Source organism: Panthera tigris, chromosome A1 (genome assembly GCF_018350195.1).
Source record: "Panthera tigris isolate Pti1 chromosome A1, P.tigris_Pti1_mat1.1, whole genome shotgun sequence".
Taxonomy (NCBI): domain Eukaryota; kingdom Metazoa; phylum Chordata; class Mammalia; order Carnivora; family Felidae; genus Panthera; species Panthera tigris.
Window position 1 is genome coordinate 21,303,653 of NC_056660.1, and position 20,647 is coordinate 21,324,299.

The 20,647-nt window shown below is 37.2% G+C and overlaps 1 protein-coding gene across 2 annotated transcripts; it reads left to right on the plus strand.

Moving 5' to 3' along the window:
* The first annotated feature begins 200 nt into the window (after positions 1–200).
* SPRYD7 (SPRY domain containing 7) lies at positions 201–16,681 on the plus strand. 2 transcript variants are annotated; one of them, XM_042965231.1, is made up of 6 exons: positions 201–484; positions 1,073–1,189; positions 3,263–3,429; positions 5,695–5,727; positions 10,448–10,550; positions 14,819–16,681. In XM_042965231.1, the coding sequence occupies exons 1-6, from the start codon at positions 379–381 to the stop codon at positions 14,914–14,916; spliced, it is 624 nt and encodes a 207-aa protein (XP_042821165.1). In that variant the 5' UTR covers positions 201–378; the 3' UTR covers positions 14,917–16,681. The 2 variants fall into 2 exon arrangements, with proteins under 2 accessions (XP_042821165.1, XP_042821246.1); XM_042965312.1 differs by lacking the exon at positions 5,695–5,727 and having other exon boundaries at positions 206–484.
* The last annotated feature ends 3,966 nt before the right edge of the window (positions 16,682–20,647 follow it).

Here is a 20,647-nt window from a genome sequence, read left to right on the forward strand (position 1 = left end):
GAGCATTGCTCAACATAAGAACTCAAACTTGAAGCCCCGCCGAGGAAAAAACGACCCCGCGCGCAGGCGCACACCGTCCTCCGCCTGCCCGCCCGTCCCGCCCTCTCTCACTGCTCCGCCTCCAGACCCGCCCCCTTCTCGACCCCGCCCCTCCCCACGCGCAGATCCTCCGCATCTTCCGCACAGGCCGGCTTCACCTCTGCCTGCACTGCGCCCTCCCGGCGTGGGGCGTCGCTGTATCGGTCTGCGCGCTCGACACAGATACCTCCGGCGCTCGGGCAGGGGCGGGAGGCGGAGCGAAGGCGTAGGGGCGGTGTCACCGCGGGCTTGGGGCGGCCGGCGGCTAGCGGAGGCGGCGGAGTCGGTGGTCCTGGCCTGATGGCTGCCTCGGTGTTCTGCTGCTTGCGGTGCTGCAGGGACGGCGGGACGGGACACATCCCTCTGAAGGAGATGCCGGCGGTGCAGCTGGACACGCAGCACATGGGTAAGGGCCCTCCCTTCTCCAGACCCAACGGCCCACGCCGGGTGGGGCGCGGCGGGTCGGGGGCAGTGAGGGGTCGGAGGGACCACACGCCCACGCGCGGCCCTGCCTCTCCCGGCGCCGCCCTCCGCTCCCTGCTCTCAGTTGCTGCCCTCGACCCCATTTCGTCTCGCGGCGGACTCCACCTCGGCCCTGTTCTGTGTTCAAGGCTACGCAGCCCTGTCTGCCCCTGTCATCGGGAGGTGCTTGTGCGCACCTACCCATTTTCACGGGAATCTCGGAGCTGCCGCCTCCCGAGACTCGTCAGCTGTTCCCGGGTGAGGGGAGCGCCTCTGGTGCTCCGCCTACTGAGTTACTACTAAATTGCCCAAACAGGATTTGTAGCCGCAAATGAATATTAATATAAACATTCTCAGGGGGAAAAAGGGGCGGGGGGAGAAGTAAAAATTGTTCTGAATTTATCAGCGTTTCTAAATTTCAAAGTAAATACAGCATCATTATTTTTTTGATTTAGAATTAAAAGTGAAAGAAAGTAACCTTGATTGCTGGATAAGAAAATAAAAAACTTCACACTGTGTATTTTTTATTTAGGAACAGATGTTGTCATTGTAAAAAATGGAAGAAGAATATGTGGAACAGGAGGTTGTTTAGCCAGTGCCCCTTTACATCAAAACAAAAGCTACTTTGAATTCAAAATCCAGTCCACAGGTCGGTATAATGGTCCTTTACTATTAAAAGTCCTAATTGTTGTAACTATTAAGAGCAGTTCTCGATATATGGAAAAGATTAATGAGGCAATAAAACACAAAACTTATTTGGAAGATCCTTTTTCCCACCCCTCGGGTGGTTCCAGTTAAATTACACTTTAGGTTCAGTTTTTTTATTTGTAAAATGGGATTACAGGAACTGTAATCCTGCTTCACATGAGTTATACCAATGAAAGTGTTTTAAAGACAGGGCACACAGGGTCAGTGTTAGGCACTAGCGTTATTAGTGGGTACTAAATGCGCCTTTGGGTACTAAATGTTTCTTTGGTCAAGCATATAAGGTGTAGACTCTTGATGTTTTATCTTAGCATAAAATCAATCTTATGATCCGGTTTTTTTTCCTCTTAATTCTTGTTAAGATGCCCAAGCTCATTGTCTTCTGAAGCAATCAGCAAATTTAGAATTCTGATAGAAGGCTAATGTTTATACTTCTCATTAAAAACTTGCGGAGTTTCTTGAATCATACAACACTTCTGCTTGAGTATTATAATAATGATTAGATAACTTGTAGCCATATTGAATATGGGGAAATATATTTTTAAAACTTTATTACAAAAAATTGCTAGTGAAATATAGTATGAATAATGTAAGTATAAGTGTAGAATAGGAAAAGTAGAGGGAAGTAAATCATACTTTTACTCGACAAGCTTGAATGGTATAAAGCATCCTTCTGGAGCTTGTTTTCTAAATTAGTTCAAAATACTGATTTTGCTAAGTATATGAAATAAATATGAATCTGTCCTCCATTCTTTTATAAAATATCTCTGGCTACTAAAATCTTAAGTAAAACAATACCTTTTCTCAAGAAAAGCAAATGTTTTCTAGATCCTTGAATCCAGTACAAATTTTTATGTGGATTTTCTGTAAAGGATGACATCTTCAGTGACATCCCGAGAATACATTGTTGGAGTCTGTAAATTGATCTCGCAATGAAAGCCTGAGGCAGTTATGCCAAAATGTATCACAGCATGCACAGTTCTTTAGGGATAAGGAGAGTAACCCTGCCTAGAACTGTTGTCCCATGAAATCAATATTATTACCTTCTGTTACTCTTAAAATTGTCCCACTCTGGAGAATAAATTGCATAGTCAGATTAGTTAGGAAGCCCAGACAGTGATATCCAGACATGCAACTTTTTGATAGTCTTGCTCAATTCAGAAAAATTAATCGATTGGCAACATGACCTTGAAACCTTCTTCCATTTATAGATTTTCTCCTAACTGATTTTGATAAAAACTGAGAAGGAAACAGTTTGAGACAAAATCCAGAGCTCTAGGTATTCTGTTTGGCTGCTTAAGGGGAGAGCTGCTTGCTTTAAAATCAGCTTAGACCAAAAGATTTTAAGCCCACTGACTTAAGGCACGGGTAAGAAAATGATTTTACACTTCATCCTTAATTTTCTCCTCTCCATAATTTTGACCAGGTCCTATATTATTTGTCACATATTATATAGATGTAAAAACTAAAGACTAATTTCCCACTTCTCCAAAGTAGTGCTTGACTGGAACCCTAGGCGTTTTAAATTCAACGTGTAGCTTTTTAAAAACATCTTTCAGAGAGTAGTGATGATGATAATAGCTAACATCTAAAAATACTCTGCTTCACTTAACCAATTGTGGGGGGAATACTTACATTGTTATAAGTGCTTTACTTGATTACCTTGCTATATCTTTTAATAACTTTTTGAAGTCCATACTGTTAGAATCCCAAGTTCACAGGTGAGGAAGCAAAGAGAGGTTAAATAACTTGCCCCAGAGGACATAGCTAAGCCAAGGTTTAACCTCGTCCTTACAGCTTCAGGGCCCTCTCTTATCTCCTAGGCTGTACTCCATCTGTCGAGAATATAGGGTAGTTTGCAAACTACTGTTAAAAGATTTGTTTTTTAAAAAAATTAATAAAAAATAGTTTAGTGATAGCATGCCATTTCTTTTAAAAACAATTTACGCTCTCTTAAAAACAACCCCTTGTTTCATATTCTTCAGATTTTGGGGGCATTTAAACCATTATTTTTTAGGAATATGGGGTATTGGCGTCGCAACTCAGAAAGTTAACTTGAATCAGATTCCTCTTGGCCGAGATGCCCACAGTCTGGTGATGAGGAATGATGGAGCCCTATACCACAACAACGAGGAGAAAAATAGGCTGCCAGCAAACAGCCTCCCACAGGAGGGAGACGTGGTGGTGAGTTTTCTTGTGGAGTTGCTTTCCACTGAAAATTATTCAACTTGAACGGCTTTTAGCGTATATAGTTTTGCTTGGGAGTTTGTAGTTTGAATTCCGAAGCACTGGGATTAGATCTAATGAGGTACATGTTCCAGAGAAAGCACTCGATAAAGATGCTGCTGGCTAACCTAACTGCTCTCCTTTCTAGAGCTGCCACTGGCCAGGAAAATTAGTGTGAGCCCTTATTCCCATTCAGGAGAATTAATGACAGCTTGGCTCTTGATCAACATTTCCTGCTTCTCTCACATCAGAGAAATCTTCACCCACAATTTTAAAAGTTTGCTAACCTTCATATTAGAAAATATCGGGGGGGACACCTGGGTTGCTCAGTAGGTTTCGCACCCAACTCTTTGTTGCCATCAGTTTCTTCCAGACTCTTGTTAATGTTGATCTTTTGGCTTCTTCCCATGAATCATGAATGTGTTTAGGCCATTTTGAGTGGTGAATCCTCGGGGCACCTGGGTGGCTCAGTCAGCTAAGCGTCTGACTTCAGCTCAGGTCATGATCTCGCGGTCTGTGAGTCTGAGCCCTACATTGGGCTCTGTGCTGACAGCTCAGAGCCTGGAGCCCAATTCTGATTCTGTGTCTCTCACTGCCCCTCCCCCACTCACACTCTCAAAAATGAATAAATGTTTAAAAAAAATTTTTTTTAATAGAATGGTGAATCCTTTTCAGAAGGTTTTCAATTTACTTTGCCCAAGTCCTTCAGAGGAATCACTATCTATGGCAGCTGTAGCCTTACAAAATGTATTTCTTAAGTAATAAGACTTGAAATTACTCCTTCATCCATGGGCTACAGAATGGATGCTGTGTTAGCAGGCATGAAAACAGCATTAATCTCACGTACATTGTCAATGAGCAGTGATATTTTGAAAGGAGCCTTTTGTTCTGAGCAGTGGGTCTCAACTGTGGGCTTAAAATATTCAGTAAACCATGTTGTAAATAGAAGTGCTGTTATCCAGGCTTTGTTGTCCCAGCTATAGAGCACACAGAGTAGATTTAGCATAACTCTTAAAGGCCCTAGGATTTTTGGAATGGTCAATGAGCATTGGCTTCAACTTAAAGTCACCAGCTGCATCAGCCCCCAACGGGAGAGTCAGCCTGTCCTTTGAAGCTTTGAAGTCAGATATTGACTTCTCCTTTCTAGCTATGAAAGTCCTAAATGGCATCTTCTTGCAGTAGAAGGCTGTTTCATCTACACTGAAATCTGTTGTTTGGTGTAGCCGCCTTCACTAATTTTAGCTAGGTCTTCTGGACAACTTGCTGCAGCTTTTGCATGAGCACTTGCTGCTTCACCTTGCACTTTTATGTAATAGAAATGGCCTGTTTCCTTAAACCTCATGAACCAACTTCTGCTAGTTTCACACTTTTCTTCTGTCATTTCCCCACCTCTCTCAGCCTTCATAGAATTGAAGAGAGTTAGGGTCTTGCTCTGTATTAGGGTTTGGGTTAAGGGAGTATTATTATGGCTGATTTGATCTTCTAAGCAGGCACCACAAATTTCTCCATATCAGCAAGAAGGTGTTTCACTTTCTTATCACTTAGATAGTCACTGGAGTAGCACTTTTAATTTTCTTCAGGAACTTTCCTTCGCATCACCACATGGCAAAATTGGTGCGGAAGACCTAGCTTTTGGCCTATCTTGGCTCTCTACATGAGCTTAATCATTTCTGACTTTTGATTTAAAGTGAGAGACATGTGACTTCCTTTCCCTTGAACACTTAGGGGCCACTGTGGGGTTATTAATTGACCCAATTTCAATATCGTGTCTCAGGAAATAAGGATCCCAGAGGAGAAGGAGAGAGACTGGCAACAGCCGGTCAGTGGAGCAGTTAAAACCCACACGTTTATTGTTCAAGCTTTTGGTCTTATATGGGCGTGGTTTGTGGCACCCCAAAATCATTGTAACGATAACATCAAAGATCACTGAATGAAGATCACTGTTACATATAATAATGAAAAAGATTGAAATATTACAAGAATTACCAAAACGCGACCCAGACTTGAAGTGAGAAAATACTATTGGAAAAATGGCACTGATAGAGTTGCCCAACGCTTGGCTGATAGAAACCTTTAATCTGTAAAAAATGCAATATCTGCAAAGTGCAATAAAATAAAGTATGCCTATATTTAATTTGTTATGAACTTCTCTTAATTAAGAGCATTTTATTAGGAGTGTTGATCCTCATTAAACTTAATCTTATTAAACTTCTTCACTTTCAGAACTCTTCAAAGAACTGGACTCAAAATCCTAAGGTTTGATTGTAGAAAAGTTTTTTTGGAAAGCAGGGGATGGAAAGAGTTACATATTGTTAAGACTTCTCTATTTTTATTCCCAACTAGATATATTTAAGTCATTACCAAAGCCACCCTCTTGAAAATGTAATCCAAAGATCCCTTTCTGTCTTTCCCAGTTATTTCTTTTTATATGCTATTATTGAAGAACTTTCTACACAGATTTCAGGCTTTTAGCTATTGATGAGGGACAGAGTCCTAGGATCTCCTTCAGCAAAGGTGCTTTTCTACATAGAACCTTGGGTTCGTGGCTCTGGTACCAAATTGAAAGGAATCTATACATAATGAAGGAAAGTTTCTAATAATAAGATGACACAGGGTAAATCCAGGTTATTGAATTAAAGAACTATACAGTATTCTGGTGAGAATGAAGACAAATGTGGAAAATAAGATTTTTTACCGGGGTCTGATCTTCCATCTCTTCTGCAATTTAAAAAGTATAAAGAACACTTAGTTTTTAAATGGGTAAATTATTGAAAGTGTTGTAGGAGTCAAAAGGCATAAACCATTTTTGAAATCTGCTTTTCCCTGTTCATCTTTTTGAATAGCTGGTTTTGTATTTGTAGATCATTGCCAGATGTCCATAATACAAAACACTCTTACTCAAATGGATATTTCTTGAAAGAGAATCTTGAAGTCAGGTTGAGGCTATCAAGCTGTTTACGCTAAGATGAAATTCAAACATAAGCAAGGATAATCAGTAACAAATGTTTTTCTTTGTTGATGTATTGAACTACTGTGTGCTATTCTTGCCTTCCTATCTCATTCATTGAAATGACTGATACCACAAACTGACAGATTTAAGAATGTCATTTTTAGTCTGTCAGCATTATTAAATTAGACTTTGAGTTTTTGTACCCATCCTGATAAAAGGAGAACCTTAAAAAGGTGAAATATATGAAGAATCAAGAAAAGTAAAACATCACCCTACCATATTACCTTTATCTTCCTAGTTCAAACATTTGAGAAAAAATTTCACCAAATTGCTGACAGTGGCATAGGAAAAGTAGAAATGATTATAAGACAGGAAAAACAATTGCTTCTTAGCCTTTTGGCCAAGATCAAGTGTAGTTTGTTCTTATCAGTAGTATAAGACAGGAAAAACATTTTCATATGTGTAGAATGTAAGTCGTATACCATTCTCTGAGGAGAAATCAAGAAAGATAAGCTTTCAACATCTGACCAAATGATTATATTCATACAATAATCATATAATACCCATAGGGCCTCCCACAGCACTAGGAAACATACCTGGCTTAAGCTTACTTTTTTCCTTCTATATGTAGTTTTGAAAAGTGCAAATTATATTCTAAAATTGCATTATTTCAGTTTAATTTCAGAGAAGTTTTTTTTGGGGGGCGGAATTTGAGCCTTTTGTTTATTTATTGTGTGTGTATGTGTGTTTATTTTTTTAATTTACATCCAAATTAGCATATGGTGCAACAGTGATTTCAGGAGTAGATTCCTTAATGCCCTTACCCATTTAGCCCATCCCCCCTCCCACAGCCCCTCCAGTAACCCTCTGTTTGTTCTCCATATTTAAAAGTCTCTTATATTTTGTCCCCTCCCTGTTTTTATATTTTCCCTTCCTTTATGTTCATCTGTTCTGTGTCTTAAAGTCCTCATATGAGTGAAGTCATATGATATTTGTCTTTCTCTGACTAATTTCGCTTAGCATAATACCCTCTAGTTCCATCCACATAGTTGCAAATGGCAAGATTTCATTCTTTTTGATTGCCGAGTGATACTCCATTGTATATATATACCACATCTTCTTTATCCATTCATCCACCGATGGACGTTTGGGCTGTTTCCATACTTTGGCTATTGTTGATAGTGCTGCTATAAACATGGGGGTGCATGTGCCCCTTCGAAACAGCACCTCTGTATCCCTTGGATACATGCCTAGTAGTGCAATTTCTGGGTCGTAGGGTAGTTCTATTTTTAGTTTTTTGAGGAACCTCCATAGTGTTTTCCAGAGTAGCTGTACCAGCTTGCATTCCCACCAACAGTGCAAAGACATCCTCTCTCTCTGCATCTTTGCCAACATCTGTTGTTGCCTGAATTGTTAATGTTAGCCATTCTGACAGGTGTGAGGTGGTATCTCATTGTGGTTTCGATTTGTATTTCCCTGATGATAAGTGATGTTGAGCATTTTTTCATGTGTCAGCCATCTGGATGTCTTCTTTGCAGAAGTGTCTGTTCATGTCTTTTGCCCATTTCTTCACTGGACTATTTGTTTTTTGGGTGTTGAGTTTGAGAAGTTCTTTATAGATTTTGGATACTGACCCTTTATCTGATATGTTGTTTGCAAATATCTTCTCCCATTCTGTCGGTTGCCTTTTAGTTTTGCTGATTGTTTCCTTCGGTGTGCAGAAGCTTTTTATTTTGATGAGGTCCCAGTTTCAGAGAAGTTTTATAACCATTCTATGTAATAATAATAACATTACTAATAATAGCAAATGCTTTTCTCTAGAATTTATTATAGGCCTGGCACTGTTCTAAATGCCTGGCAGGGTTTAAATTTTTTAATCCTCATAATGACTCTATAACATAGATGGTATTATTATCACCATTTTACAGATTAGGGGGAAGTTAAGTAACTTCTTGTATGGAGGGATCCCAGGATTATTATACAGGCAGCTTAATTTCAGAGTCCGTTCACTGAACATGCAAACAATTATTGATAAATGCATAAAACATGTCAGATTTTTTGGTATCATTATGGTGGAATCAGACCTAGTTTCTAGATCATAAAAAGGACAGATTAAATTAGAAATAGTTGGAACTAAACCCTGCCAGTAGGAGTTGGGGGTTCTCATATCCTTTCTCACTTCTTTCTTTGGTATTGGGACCTTACCATTATGCTGCAGGTTTGGGCTTTAAAATTTGCTTGCTGGCAGTATATGCTGCCACCAGGTGGTGAAGGGTGCCTAGATTACAGGCCTGATGTCCCGTAAGGTAGTCCTCTAAAGAGAGGACACATTGTTTTTATGTAATTTTGTTTTTGTTTTTTGAATGAAGAAAGGCCTCTTCATTACAGAAACTAATCCCAGCTATCATTTAACTTTATAATTATATTTAAATACATAAACTGAAATGAAACAAAGACTGCAAAAACTGTCTCTCTCAATATTTTGTAACTTAATAAATTATTATTTAACCGTGGCTTTGCTAAGGTTTGAGGAGAATCTTTTATAGCACTTAACACACTGACTCATCTGGACCTTTGTTGTTTTAACTGGAAAGTGAGGGAAGTTAAGACTAGATCATGTGTCAGATCTTTTTCTACCTCTAAAATATATCCATAGTCAGGGGGTGCCTGGGTGGCTCAGTCGGTTGGGCGTCCGACTTCAGCTCAGGTCGTGATCTCACGGTTTGTGAGTTCAAACCCCGCATCGGACTCTGTGCTGACAGCTCAGAGCCTGGAGCCTGCTTTGGATTCTGTGTGTCTCTCTCTCTCTGCCCCTCCCCTGCTCATGCTCTGTCTCTATCTTTCAATAATGAATAAACGACAAAAAAATTTTAAAAATAAAAAAAAATAATAAAATAAAATATATCCACAGTCAGAATTCCTTGGAGCAGTTGCTTGTTGGTCTGATGATGATTTTTCTACTGAAAGAACTGTCTACTTAATTCTTCAAAGAAAAGCTGTCTTTCTGTCATCAGGTAGTAACTATGACATTAAGTTTTAAAGAGAGGTAGTATGGCATGGCAAGTAGGGTATTCTGAGGCCATACTGCGTGGGTTTTAATCCCAGCTCTGCCACCTCCTAACTCTCTAACCTTATGTAAGTTATTTAACCTTTTTGTGCCTTACCTATTTCATCTATAAAATGGGGATGATAATAATAATACCCATCTTGTTGTGAGGATCAAATGATTAAACATGAAGTACTTAGAACAGTGCTTGGTAGATAATACAGGCTTTTTAAGTGTTTTCCAGCATTTTAATGTATGTATTAATAATAATTGTTAGTATTCATCGTGACTTTTGTACCATCAATAATGTATAGATACACAGAGTGATCTATTTTTATTCTACTTTTTTTTCTTAGTCTTTTGAGCTGTTGTTTTTCTGTTTTTAGCTGGGTACTAACTACCAGTTATAGTCCATTGTAAGCACTAGCTTCACTTTGGTAATACATTTTGACATATACGAGAGCAAGGTAAACAGATATGGAAATGTATTTCTTTTCAGAAATAAGTTGAAGACACTTCTTCACAACTTGAGAACAGTGACAGGTAGTAAGCCCTAATGCTAAAAACCTCATTGTTTTCCCCCCTTAAGATCAAATTCTATAGAGAGAGAGCAGTGTTTTCTCTATGAGTTTTCAAGGCCTCTCTGTGCATGGTAGGCAGTACTTATATCATCTTAATATTCAGAATATAAAATGCAGATTATCTGAATATAATAACTCAGACTCCAAATTGTTCCTCATTTGTTTTACCTCTGATGTGAACTCTTGGGACTTTACATGACTTTGCCCCCACATAATCACCACTAATTTTTTTTAGCTCAGTTCAAGTAGAACTCTACCAAATTGTAAACCCTTAATGAAAGCTATTGTGACACCTTACTTTAATTTTTTCCATGCTTCCCAGTAGTGCTTTTTGACTATTTAGGCTTTTTTATTGGAACATTTATATTTTTACTTTTTAACATTTTTTTTCCTTCCTAGGGTATTACATATGACCATGTAGAATTAAATGTATATTTGAATGGAAAAAATATGCATTGTCCAGCATCAGGTATACGAGGGACAGTGTATCCGGTTGTTTATGGTAAGCTAAAATATTTCTAAATATTATTATATATGTTAACTTTTACTCGACATTTTCCTTAACTTAATAACTGTCATTCAAAAATCTGGACAAGTTGGGGTGCCTGCGTGGCTCATTTGGTTGAGTGTCCAACTCTTGATTTAAGCTCAGGTCATGATCTCACTGTTCATGAGTTCGAATCTCACTTTGGGCTCCGTGCTGACAGTGCAGAGCCTACTTGTGATTCTCTCTCTCTCTGCCCCTTTCTCTGCCCCTCTCTGGCTCTCTCTCTCTCAAAATAAATAAAGAAACTTAAAAAAAAATCTGGACAAGTTAATAAGGACCTTTTTTTTATGAAATGTACTGAGTAGGATACTATAATCCCACTTTGCAGTACTAAGGAAGCTTTTTATTCCCCATGTATTAAAAAACTGCCCAAAACATTTATATAATTAAATATATAATAACCATATTCCCTTTTTGAACCATGTATTCATATATTCTAGAACATTCCAAAAAGCTTTACTGAATTTACAAAGCTCTTTCTGCCAGTTATTAGGGAGATTTAGGTTACCAAGAAATGTAATTGTAAAGAATATTGTGGAACTATAGATAGGAATTTTATGTAGATTGACCATTAGTCACCTTTGTAAAATTACCTAAATGTTAAAACTCTTTTGAGAGAGAGAGAAAGTTGTGACTTTGAATAGTGTTGATATGTATGTATTATAATTTCTGTACAAGTATATCCCTTCAAGAATTGGGTTACTTAAGAGATGACTCTATACCATTTAATTACTTTAATTTTTATTACAGAAAATTTCAAACGTGTAGAAGTAAAATAGTATAATGAAAGCTCATGTACCCATCACCCAGCTTCAAACAATTATCAACTTGGAGCCAGTAACGCTTCATCTACCCCCTAATACTGATACTCCTCCTGTTTTTCACCTTCCCTCCTTGGATTATTTTGAAGTAAATGTCAGATGTTATATATCATTTTATTCATAAATATTTAGTATGTATCTCTAAAAAGGAAGGTGTCTCTCTTTATAGAAAATAACAAACATAAGCACAGTGCCTTTGTCACTATTCTGCTTTATTTTTTATGTTCCCAACTTTAAAGCAACAAGTATCTGATTTTTCTGCCTGTGGTTTTAGTAGATCTAAAAGTATTTTCTCATTTAATTACTTTAAATTTTTAGATTTGAGCTATAATAAAAACTAATTACTAATTTTTATAGTAATTTATTAGAAAGGTAGCAGTGTTAGTGATGACAGACTGGGACATCAGAAAAGTATTCAAATAGCAAATGTAAATATTTAATAATAGGATAATAATAACCAAAGCCTATGCTTTACTTTTTTTTAACTTTTTTTTTCTTTAATGTTTATTTATTTTTGAGAGAGAGAGAGAGACAGACAGAGTGTGAACAGGGGAGGGGCAGGGAGAGAGGGAGACACAGAATCTGAAGCAGGCTCCAGGCTCTGAGCTGTCAGCACAGAGCCTGACACGGGGCTCGAACCCACGGACCGACCGTGAGACCATGACCTGAGCCGAAGTCGGACGCTCAACCGACTGAGCCACCCAGGCACCCCATATGCTTTACTTTTTAGTTAAGGTTTTCATTAGTCTTCTTTTCTCCTAAAAATTACTTTCCAGTGATTTTACCTTCTCTGTCTTTGCATGTAAAAGTGTATTTTTAAGTCTGATTTCAGTTAGTTTCCTTGCCATATTGCGCAAGCCTAAAAGCATTTCCTTTATTTACTTAAATAATTGGAAATGTAGCTTAATATTCTAAAAAACTGAGTCTGAAATAAATATCAGTAGAATGAATTACACAAATGAGTTTAGCAAATAAAATTTTTATTCCAAATTATTTCTTTGATTCAGCATAATTTTTAATGTAGTAAAGTTATAGATAGTAAATAATAAAAAAATTTTATAAATTGACATTAGTAAATTAGTCAAATTAAGCCAAATATTTTAATAGTTTGTTACTATCACAGATAAAAATAAAACTTAAGGGGCACCTGGCTGGCTCAGTTGGTAGAGTATCGAACTCTTAATCTCACGGTCGTGAGTTTGAGTCCCATGTTGGGTATAGAGATTACTTAAAAATAAATAAATATGGGGCGTCTGGGTGGCTCAGTCGGTTAAGCGTCCAGCTTCAGCTCAGGTCATGATCTTAGAGTTTGTGGGTTCGAGCCCCGCATCGGGCTCAGAGCCTGGAGCCTGTTTCTGATACTGTGTCTCTCTTTCTCTCTGCCCCTCCCCTGCTCACGCTCTGTCTCTCTCTGGCTCTCAAAAATAACTAACTAACTAACTTAAATTCCTTTATCCTTTATCCCTCCTTCCCATCTCTAAACCTAGATCCATCCAGTCATTCATTTTGTCAGCTCTTAACACAGAACTTACGGAGAGGAAAAAAACATGTCACACTCAAAAACAGTGTCATTACAAAGTTATGACTTCCAGCCTAAGCTGTCAACGTTTTTTGACAATTCTTTTACATTCTGTACATTGACTATGCTTCTTGAATTCCCTCCTCATTCTCCACAGATGACCTTATCTTTAACTTTATAAAGAATGAGGCTATTAATGGTGCACTCCACCTTCCCAGCCTTACCCTCCTAAAGCTTTTCTGGATCAGATCCAATCTTGCCTTCTTTCTGTCCCATCTTAGGTGAAGTGGTATCCTTCATGTTAAATAAACAGTGTATAGTCTGGATTTCAAACTCCCCAACTCTGGGCCTTCACTTTGTCAGTTATTTCACTTATATCTCCTGTCAGGAACCTCTCTCTTCAATGCCTATGAAAATTCTGAGTCATCCTTATCCCCCAAAACCCTTCCTAAATTCGTATCCCTCATTAGCCATCTATTTACCCTGCTTTAGATGGCTTCATTTCTACGCCATATGCTGTATCATTCAGTAGTTCTTCAGCCCTGTCTGACTGCCTTCAGCACCACTTCACTGAAACCACCCTTGTTAAAATCTCTAGTGGCTTCATGAATGTCAAATTCAGTACTTAACTTTTTCCTGCATTTATTATGAAATACAAATAGTTTAGTAATGTGCATTAATCATATTTCTGTAGTTTAACAAGTAGCTATGAAGTGAACATTCATATTATTACCACAGTCAACATCATGAGTATATTCATCCCTCCTAAAAGTTTCCTTCTGTTCCTTTATAATCCCTCCTGCTCGCCTCTCCCACCCCAGCCCCAACCAAGCAATGCCCTGATCTACTTTCTGTCACCACCGATTATCTGAATCATAAGTTTGTATTATTCTTTTTTTCTCTGGCTTATCTCAGCATAATTATTTTGAGATTGATCTACATGGTAGCATGTATCAATAATTCATTCATTTTAGTTGCCAAGTAGTATATATGGTTCATTGTGTGCTTATATCACAATTTGTTTTTCTCTTCCCCTGTTAATGGATATTTAGGTTTTTTCCAGTTTGGGGCCATTACAAATAAAGCTGCTATGATCAACATTCATGTACAAGTCTTTGTGTGGATATATACATTTATTTCTCTTTGGTAAATGCTGGCAAAAACATGTAGAAGGGCGCCTGGGTGGCTTAGGCAGTTAAGTGTCCAACTCTTGATTTCTTCTCAGGTCATGATCTCATGGTTCATGAGATCAAGCCTCATGTTGGGCTATGCACGGACAGCATGGAGCCTACTTGGGATTCTCTCTCTCCCTCTCTCCCCGCTCCTCCCTGACTTACACTCTTTTTCTCTCTCAAAATAAATAAACATTAAAAAAAAATGTAGAAGCTGAATAAGGACTGCAGTCTAGTTAACAGTACTGTATTGATGTCAGTTTTCTGGTCTTGAGATCATACTGTAGTTATGAGCCTATTACCATTAGAGGAAGCTGGATGAAGGGTACATAGAACTCTTACTATTTTTGCAACTTTTTTGAATCTATAATTACTTCAAAATAAAACAATTTTTAAAAAGTAATAATACATTTTAATGTATAAAATTAAGAAAATACAGGTAGGCAAATAAGGAAAAAGTTAAGTACTCTTATTCACACTACCTAATTATTAGTAATATTTTGATATATATCCTTTCATTGTTTTTGATAGATTTGGTTTTACATTGTGGTTATTTTTATCAAGTAGGATTATGTTTTGTAACCTGGACAGCAGATGTATTTATTCTTTTTGCCTGTTAACACTATGATATTATGAAGACAGTTTATTTTATAATTGTGTATTCTTTCTAATTAAGGTTTCTAATTTCTTTCTTTCTTTTTCTGTCTCTAGTTGATGACAGTGCAATTTTGGATTGCCAGTTCAGTGAATTTTATCACACTCCTCCACCTGGTTTTGAAAAAATATTATTTGAACAGCAGATCTTCTGAGTGTATTTGTTTTTGAAACTTGTGTTTCTGCACTTTTAAAAGTGTTTACCATTTAATAAAGCTTTACCTGACCTGTAGATGAAAATATATTCTTAAAAATATGCTTGTTAATGTTGTTTAAGGAACCAGTGTATTCAAGATACCATCTGGAAGTTGTGATTTAAAATACTTCTGTTTTGTGAGATGAACTCTGCATTTTGGACAGTTTATTTAATTGTTATTTAAATAAATATAACTGTGGGTTTGATTAACAGTATTAAGTAGAAATATGTATATAGATATTTAAAAGGGAATCTTTCTTACGTAAAGTATTTGTTTTTATAATAGAGATGTAGAATTGGGTGGGTTTTTCTCATTCTGAAATTTAGACCTCATTATTTTAAGTCTGCAGTCTAATAATTTTGTGTCTCAGTGTTCTTTTTTATACAGAGGATAACAAAGTGACAGAAAATATATCATTGGGAACTTCTTTTTTGGTGATTTATTTACTGTAAAACGTACCACTTTTCTTAAACTTTAAATTGTTTATTTTGTTTGTATGTCATTGCTTTTGATTTGCTTTGTGAAAGGAGATAAATGTTTCGGTAACTGTCAGAGCATTTTGTTGAAGACCATCATGCTGTGTTACTTCAGTACCAGAGTAAGTAGTGGTTGATTGGTGATGTAGTATACACTGGCAGACATTTAGAATAGTATGCTGCTTTAAACTTAAATATAATGAGATTATTCTTTTAAGGACTTTTATTTAAATATGTGTTTTTCTGTAAGGAATAATAAAATAATAGTAATTAAGGAATATTTAGTACTATACTAAATACATGTTCTTCCTGTTCTGTTAAGTATACATTAAATTCACTTCATCCTTGATTATTTCAGAAGTTCAGAGATCAGCGAATCCTCTCTGTGACCTTGAGCCTTTGCCAAGTCTTCAGTTAAGATTCCTTTAATGCTCTACTAACCTGAATTAATCACTGTACTCAGTGATGGGTACAGTTTCCTTTTCTAGAGAGCATGCCGAGGATGTGTACATTTCCCTCCTTTGGCAACAAGTACAAAGTGTGTTGTGCTCGAAAAACATGGGCATTAGAATCAGAGATCTGAACTGATCTAATCCCATTACCTCCTTAGCTGAGTTCCTTAGCTTCCCTGAGCTCAGGTTCCCCATTTATAAAAGGGATACTCATACTTGCTTGATAAGATTCTGTAACTAATTAAGCTAATATCTGAAAAACATCTGAATCATCATAGGCACTTAATAAATGTAGCTTCCTTGTTGACTCTTAAGAAGTGGTTTTCATAGTGTTCTCAGACATCAGCACCGCCTGGGAACTTTATAGAAATGCACATTCTCAGGCCCTGCCCCAGACCTACTGAATCAGAAACTGCCAGGAACAGCACCCAGGAATCTATGTTTGAATAAGCCTTTCAGGCGATTCTAATACATGCTAAAGTTTGAGAACCACTGCTCAGGAGAGAATGATTTCCTACTATAAAATTTCTAAAGATTTAAGGCTATTTTTGACCCATAGGCAAGAGAATCCTACACAGTGTTTATTGTTTGTTTGGTAGATAAAAATGTGACAATATGCTTTGAAAACATAAATATACTTAAGTAAATTTATATACAACCTAAATTTACCTCTGAAGATACAGAATTGAACTAACTATGTTATTTATGCATTTTTGTCTGATGTTCTGTCTTAATTTGTAAAGAACATGGTTACTTTGGAAAGCAAATTAAAATGACTACTGTTTGCTGTCTTTATTAATGTTATCTACCTCTTATTTTTTTTAAAAAGCCAACCTTTTTTTAATCATATTTTTTTCTCAAGGCTATCTTTTCTGCCTCTAGTCATACAGAATAGGCACAATACTAAAAATGATGCATGGGTTACGTCCTCGGCAACAGTTTGATGAAGTATAGATGTGTGTTTTTACTTTTTTTTTTTTTTTTAATTTTTTTAACGTTTATTTATTTTTGAGACAGAGAGAGACAGAGCATGAACAGGGGAGGGGCAGAGAGAGGGGGAGACACAGAATCTGAAACAGGCTCCAGGCTCTGAGCTGTCAGCACAGAGCCCGACGCGGGGCTCGAACTCACAGACCGTGAGATCATGACCTGAGCCAAAGTCGGACGCTTAACCGACCGAGCCACCCAGGCACCCCAAGATGTGTGTTTTTAATCTGCAGGTATCTAAGTCCTCTTAGGAAAATTACCTCCCTAAACCTATAACCTCAGTCTAACCTTGAGAAAAACTTCAAATTCCAGTAGAGGGACATCCTATAAAATACTTGAGCAGCACTTCTCCAAACTGTCAAGGTCATCAAAAACAAAGTTGGAGAAACTGTCCTACCCAAGAGGAGCCGAGTCCAAGGGGATATAACAAGTAAATGTAATGTGGGATCCAGGGACAGAAAAAAGACATTAGGTAAAAGCTCTAAGGAAATATGAATAATCCATGGATTTTAATAAAGTATCAATATTCATTTATTAACTGTAAATGAATAAATACATTTATCCTGTAAGATGTTTATAATGGGAGAGACAGAGAGGGGATATATAGAAACTACTACCTTATCAATTTTCCTGTAAATCTAAACTAAAATAAAAAATAAAGTCTTAAAAAATTACATTGAGCTAAGAGAAACTCAAAAATAAAGCCTTTCATGAAGCCATCATGAAGAATATTAGTACGGTATAAACCCATAGCTTAAATATTTAATGATAGCTAAATATAGACATAGATGGAACATAAAACACAAATACCTGCATTTGTTCCTGGCTAAAGAGACCATGCCCAGTGTCTTTCTGTATACTGCAGAAATCCATTTGTACTAGTGTAGTTTTCTATAGGTTGAAAATCAATGATTTATTATCCATGTTACTTCAGTAATTTCAGTATTAACAAGGATTTGTAATGTTAGGTATGTGAAACAAAATAGTTTTTTTTAGATATCAATTATCTTTTTCCCTTCAATTTTATTTTTTTTATTTTCCGTAATGTATTTTTTTAATAATTTAATAATTTAATCCAAATTAGCACATGGTGCAACAACGATTTCAGGAGTAGATTCCTCAATGCTCCTTACCCATTTAGCCCATTCCCTTCCCACAACCCCTCTAGCAACCCTCTGTTTGTTCTCTAAGAGTCTCTTATGTTTTGTCCCCCTCCCTGTTTTTATATTATTTTTTGTTTCCTTTCCCTTGTGTTCATCTGTTTTGTATCTTAAGTCCTCATATGAGTGAAGTCATATGATACTTGTCTTTGTCTAATTTCGCTTAGCTGAAACAAAATCTTTTCATCAGTTTACATACTATAAACCAGAAAAAGTTTGGTTTTTAATTGCCTTTGGCTCATTAGTTAAGGTAATTTGAACATATTTTAACTTGGATTACAGACTATTACAAATTAATTTGAGAATGGTAGAAAACAATTTGACTTAGGGCTTTTCTAAATCATTAACAAAAACAGACATACGCATGATATTGTTGCTCAGATATTGTTAACTATTTATTTTCTAACGTAAGTCTAGATATGGACCAGCAGAAGCATAGCTAGAAATGCAAGTGAGATCTTGGATGAGTTTTGATAAAATACATTAAATCAATAACTTCTTTTAGAAAATGTAAAAACACTAGATACGATTGTGAGGAGAAATCTGCAGTCAAAACTCTAGAATTTCCCTGTACACAGATATAACCAAACATAGAACTCATAAATGGAATATAATCAGTTACCACTTATATTAATTTGCACTAATTATGCAACCTGGCAGGGAAATACTGTTGGGAGCTAATTGGGCTGTTCATGTGAATGAGTAGAAACATAATAGTAGAATCAATTAACTATTGTTCTTCCATTTACTGAATAAGATATGAGATCCCCTTTCAACTTTTCCTCTTTTAAAATAACTGTGACAAAATTATTGAAATAGTGGGTATAAACACAAAATAATGTTAAATATAATTAGCAAAATAAATGAAATCACACACTATCTATCCAAGAGTTCTCTAGAAATTTAAAGGACAAGTTGTCCCAGTATTGGCTGAAATGTGTAATCTGTGGTTATATAGGAATCATTACAACATAGTCATTCAACAATTGTATCATTTATGTGTGTTTCATAAATACTTAGACAAGGTAGTCCTGCCCTCAGGGAGCTCTACTAATTGCAATTTGTAAGTTTGGCACTCTAGAATACCAAAGATATATTGGTAAATGGAAAAAAAAAAGTTGTTAAATATTTCTGTGTATAATACGAGCCAATAAAAACCTGGGGTCTAGGAAAAAGCATGAAGTAGTATACACCAAAATATTATATCTTGGAAATAGGATTACAGGAAACTGTCTCTTTTATTGATAAAATTTATCTGGTAAATTGTTAGTTGATACTGTGACAGGCACCAGCAGAAGCCTGATGCCCAGACCCAGGAAAGTGAATAGTGGTAATGAAACTGCATGTGCAGTAGACCAATTCTAGTAGATACTACGTTTTTAAAAGGACAGTGATAAACTAGTGAAGGCTACCAGGCTACTGAGGTTCTGCTTAATCCATGAATGAATGGATGATTATGGGAATGTTAGAAGAAAATATTCAATTCACTGGGCTGTTGAAGCCACAGTGACTTGTCAGATGCTGATCATCATAAGAAGGAGGCTAGAAATAAAGCCAAAAAATTCTGTAGATTCATCTGTGTGATTCTCACAAATATATTTCAGGAAAGGCAATCATAGATGTGTTTCTGATACCTCATCGTTCATCACCTGAAAAAAATGGGTAGATTTATTCTCTGTTGCCCTGGAGGCTGAATTATTTGGAAGGTACAAGGAAGCAGATTGCAGTTTAAGATGGGAAAGAACTCTATTCACCACTGAAATTGCTGCCTTGCAAAGAAATGGACTTCTGGTCCCTGGAATTGTTCTAACAGTTGTTTTAAAATGTAGGGTTTTTTACTGAGGTATGGTGGGCCAACAGATCAGGGGATGACTGCCCTTGAAAAAGCTAATTTGTTACAGTTCCCAAGAGGAAAGGACACACCATGCCACACAGGCACACACAGGTAAGCGTCAGGTTAGGTCAGGAGGCAGGGGAAAGCAAAGCGTGAGCCTTTATTGTGGTTTCCGTGGTCAAGACAGGGTAAACACACTTAGGATTTGCTACTTTAAATAGGTTCAGCAGGCTCTGGGGTATAGAGGCTGTCTCAAATTGTCTGGTACCTTGCCCTGTGGTGATTAGGACAGGGGAGTATTGACAGGGCAGTGTATGAGCCAGATAGAGGAGGTGGGGCTCTGGATTGGTTGGTTTGTAAATGAAAGGCAGGATCCTGGCTGTCTCTAGGAATCAGCTAACTGGGGGTGGGGCTGTGCCTCCCCTGTCAGTAAGGCCCCCAGATGCCAAAGCATCAAGAATACAGGAAATAAGAGCATGTAATGAATACACACGCTGGTTTACATAAATCATAAATATGGTTCCTGCTTGGTTAGAGGCTGAAATAGGTGTTTTCTAAAACTGTGACTTGAATTCATTCAGACTGTTGCCAAGTCTCTAAGTTAAACTGAAAACAAAGAAATGGGAGATGTAAGAGTTCCAGGGATCTATACTGGGACTTGTCATATTAACTTTGTGTTAATTCACTTTGTGTTAATTCTGGAAAGGGGAGATGATGTTAAAGTTCATTTAGGAACATAGTGCCAGCTCGACAGGGTAAGCCAGAGTTCTCACACAGTTT

Bases quoted from the DNA above. Each gene is read 5' to 3' on its own strand.
- SPRYD7 (XM_042965231.1), top strand. From the start codon at position 379: ATGGCTGCCTCGGTGTTCTGCTGCTTGCGGTGCTGCAGGGACGGCGGG. The intron at 1,190-3,262 runs GTCGGTATAATG...ATTATTTTTTAG, and splicing joins ATTCAAAATCCAGTCCACAG to GAATATGGGGTATTGGCGTC. The intron at 10,551-14,818 runs GTAAGCTAAAAT...TTCTGTCTCTAG, and splicing joins AGTGTATCCGGTTGTTTATG to TTGATGACAGTGCAATTTTG.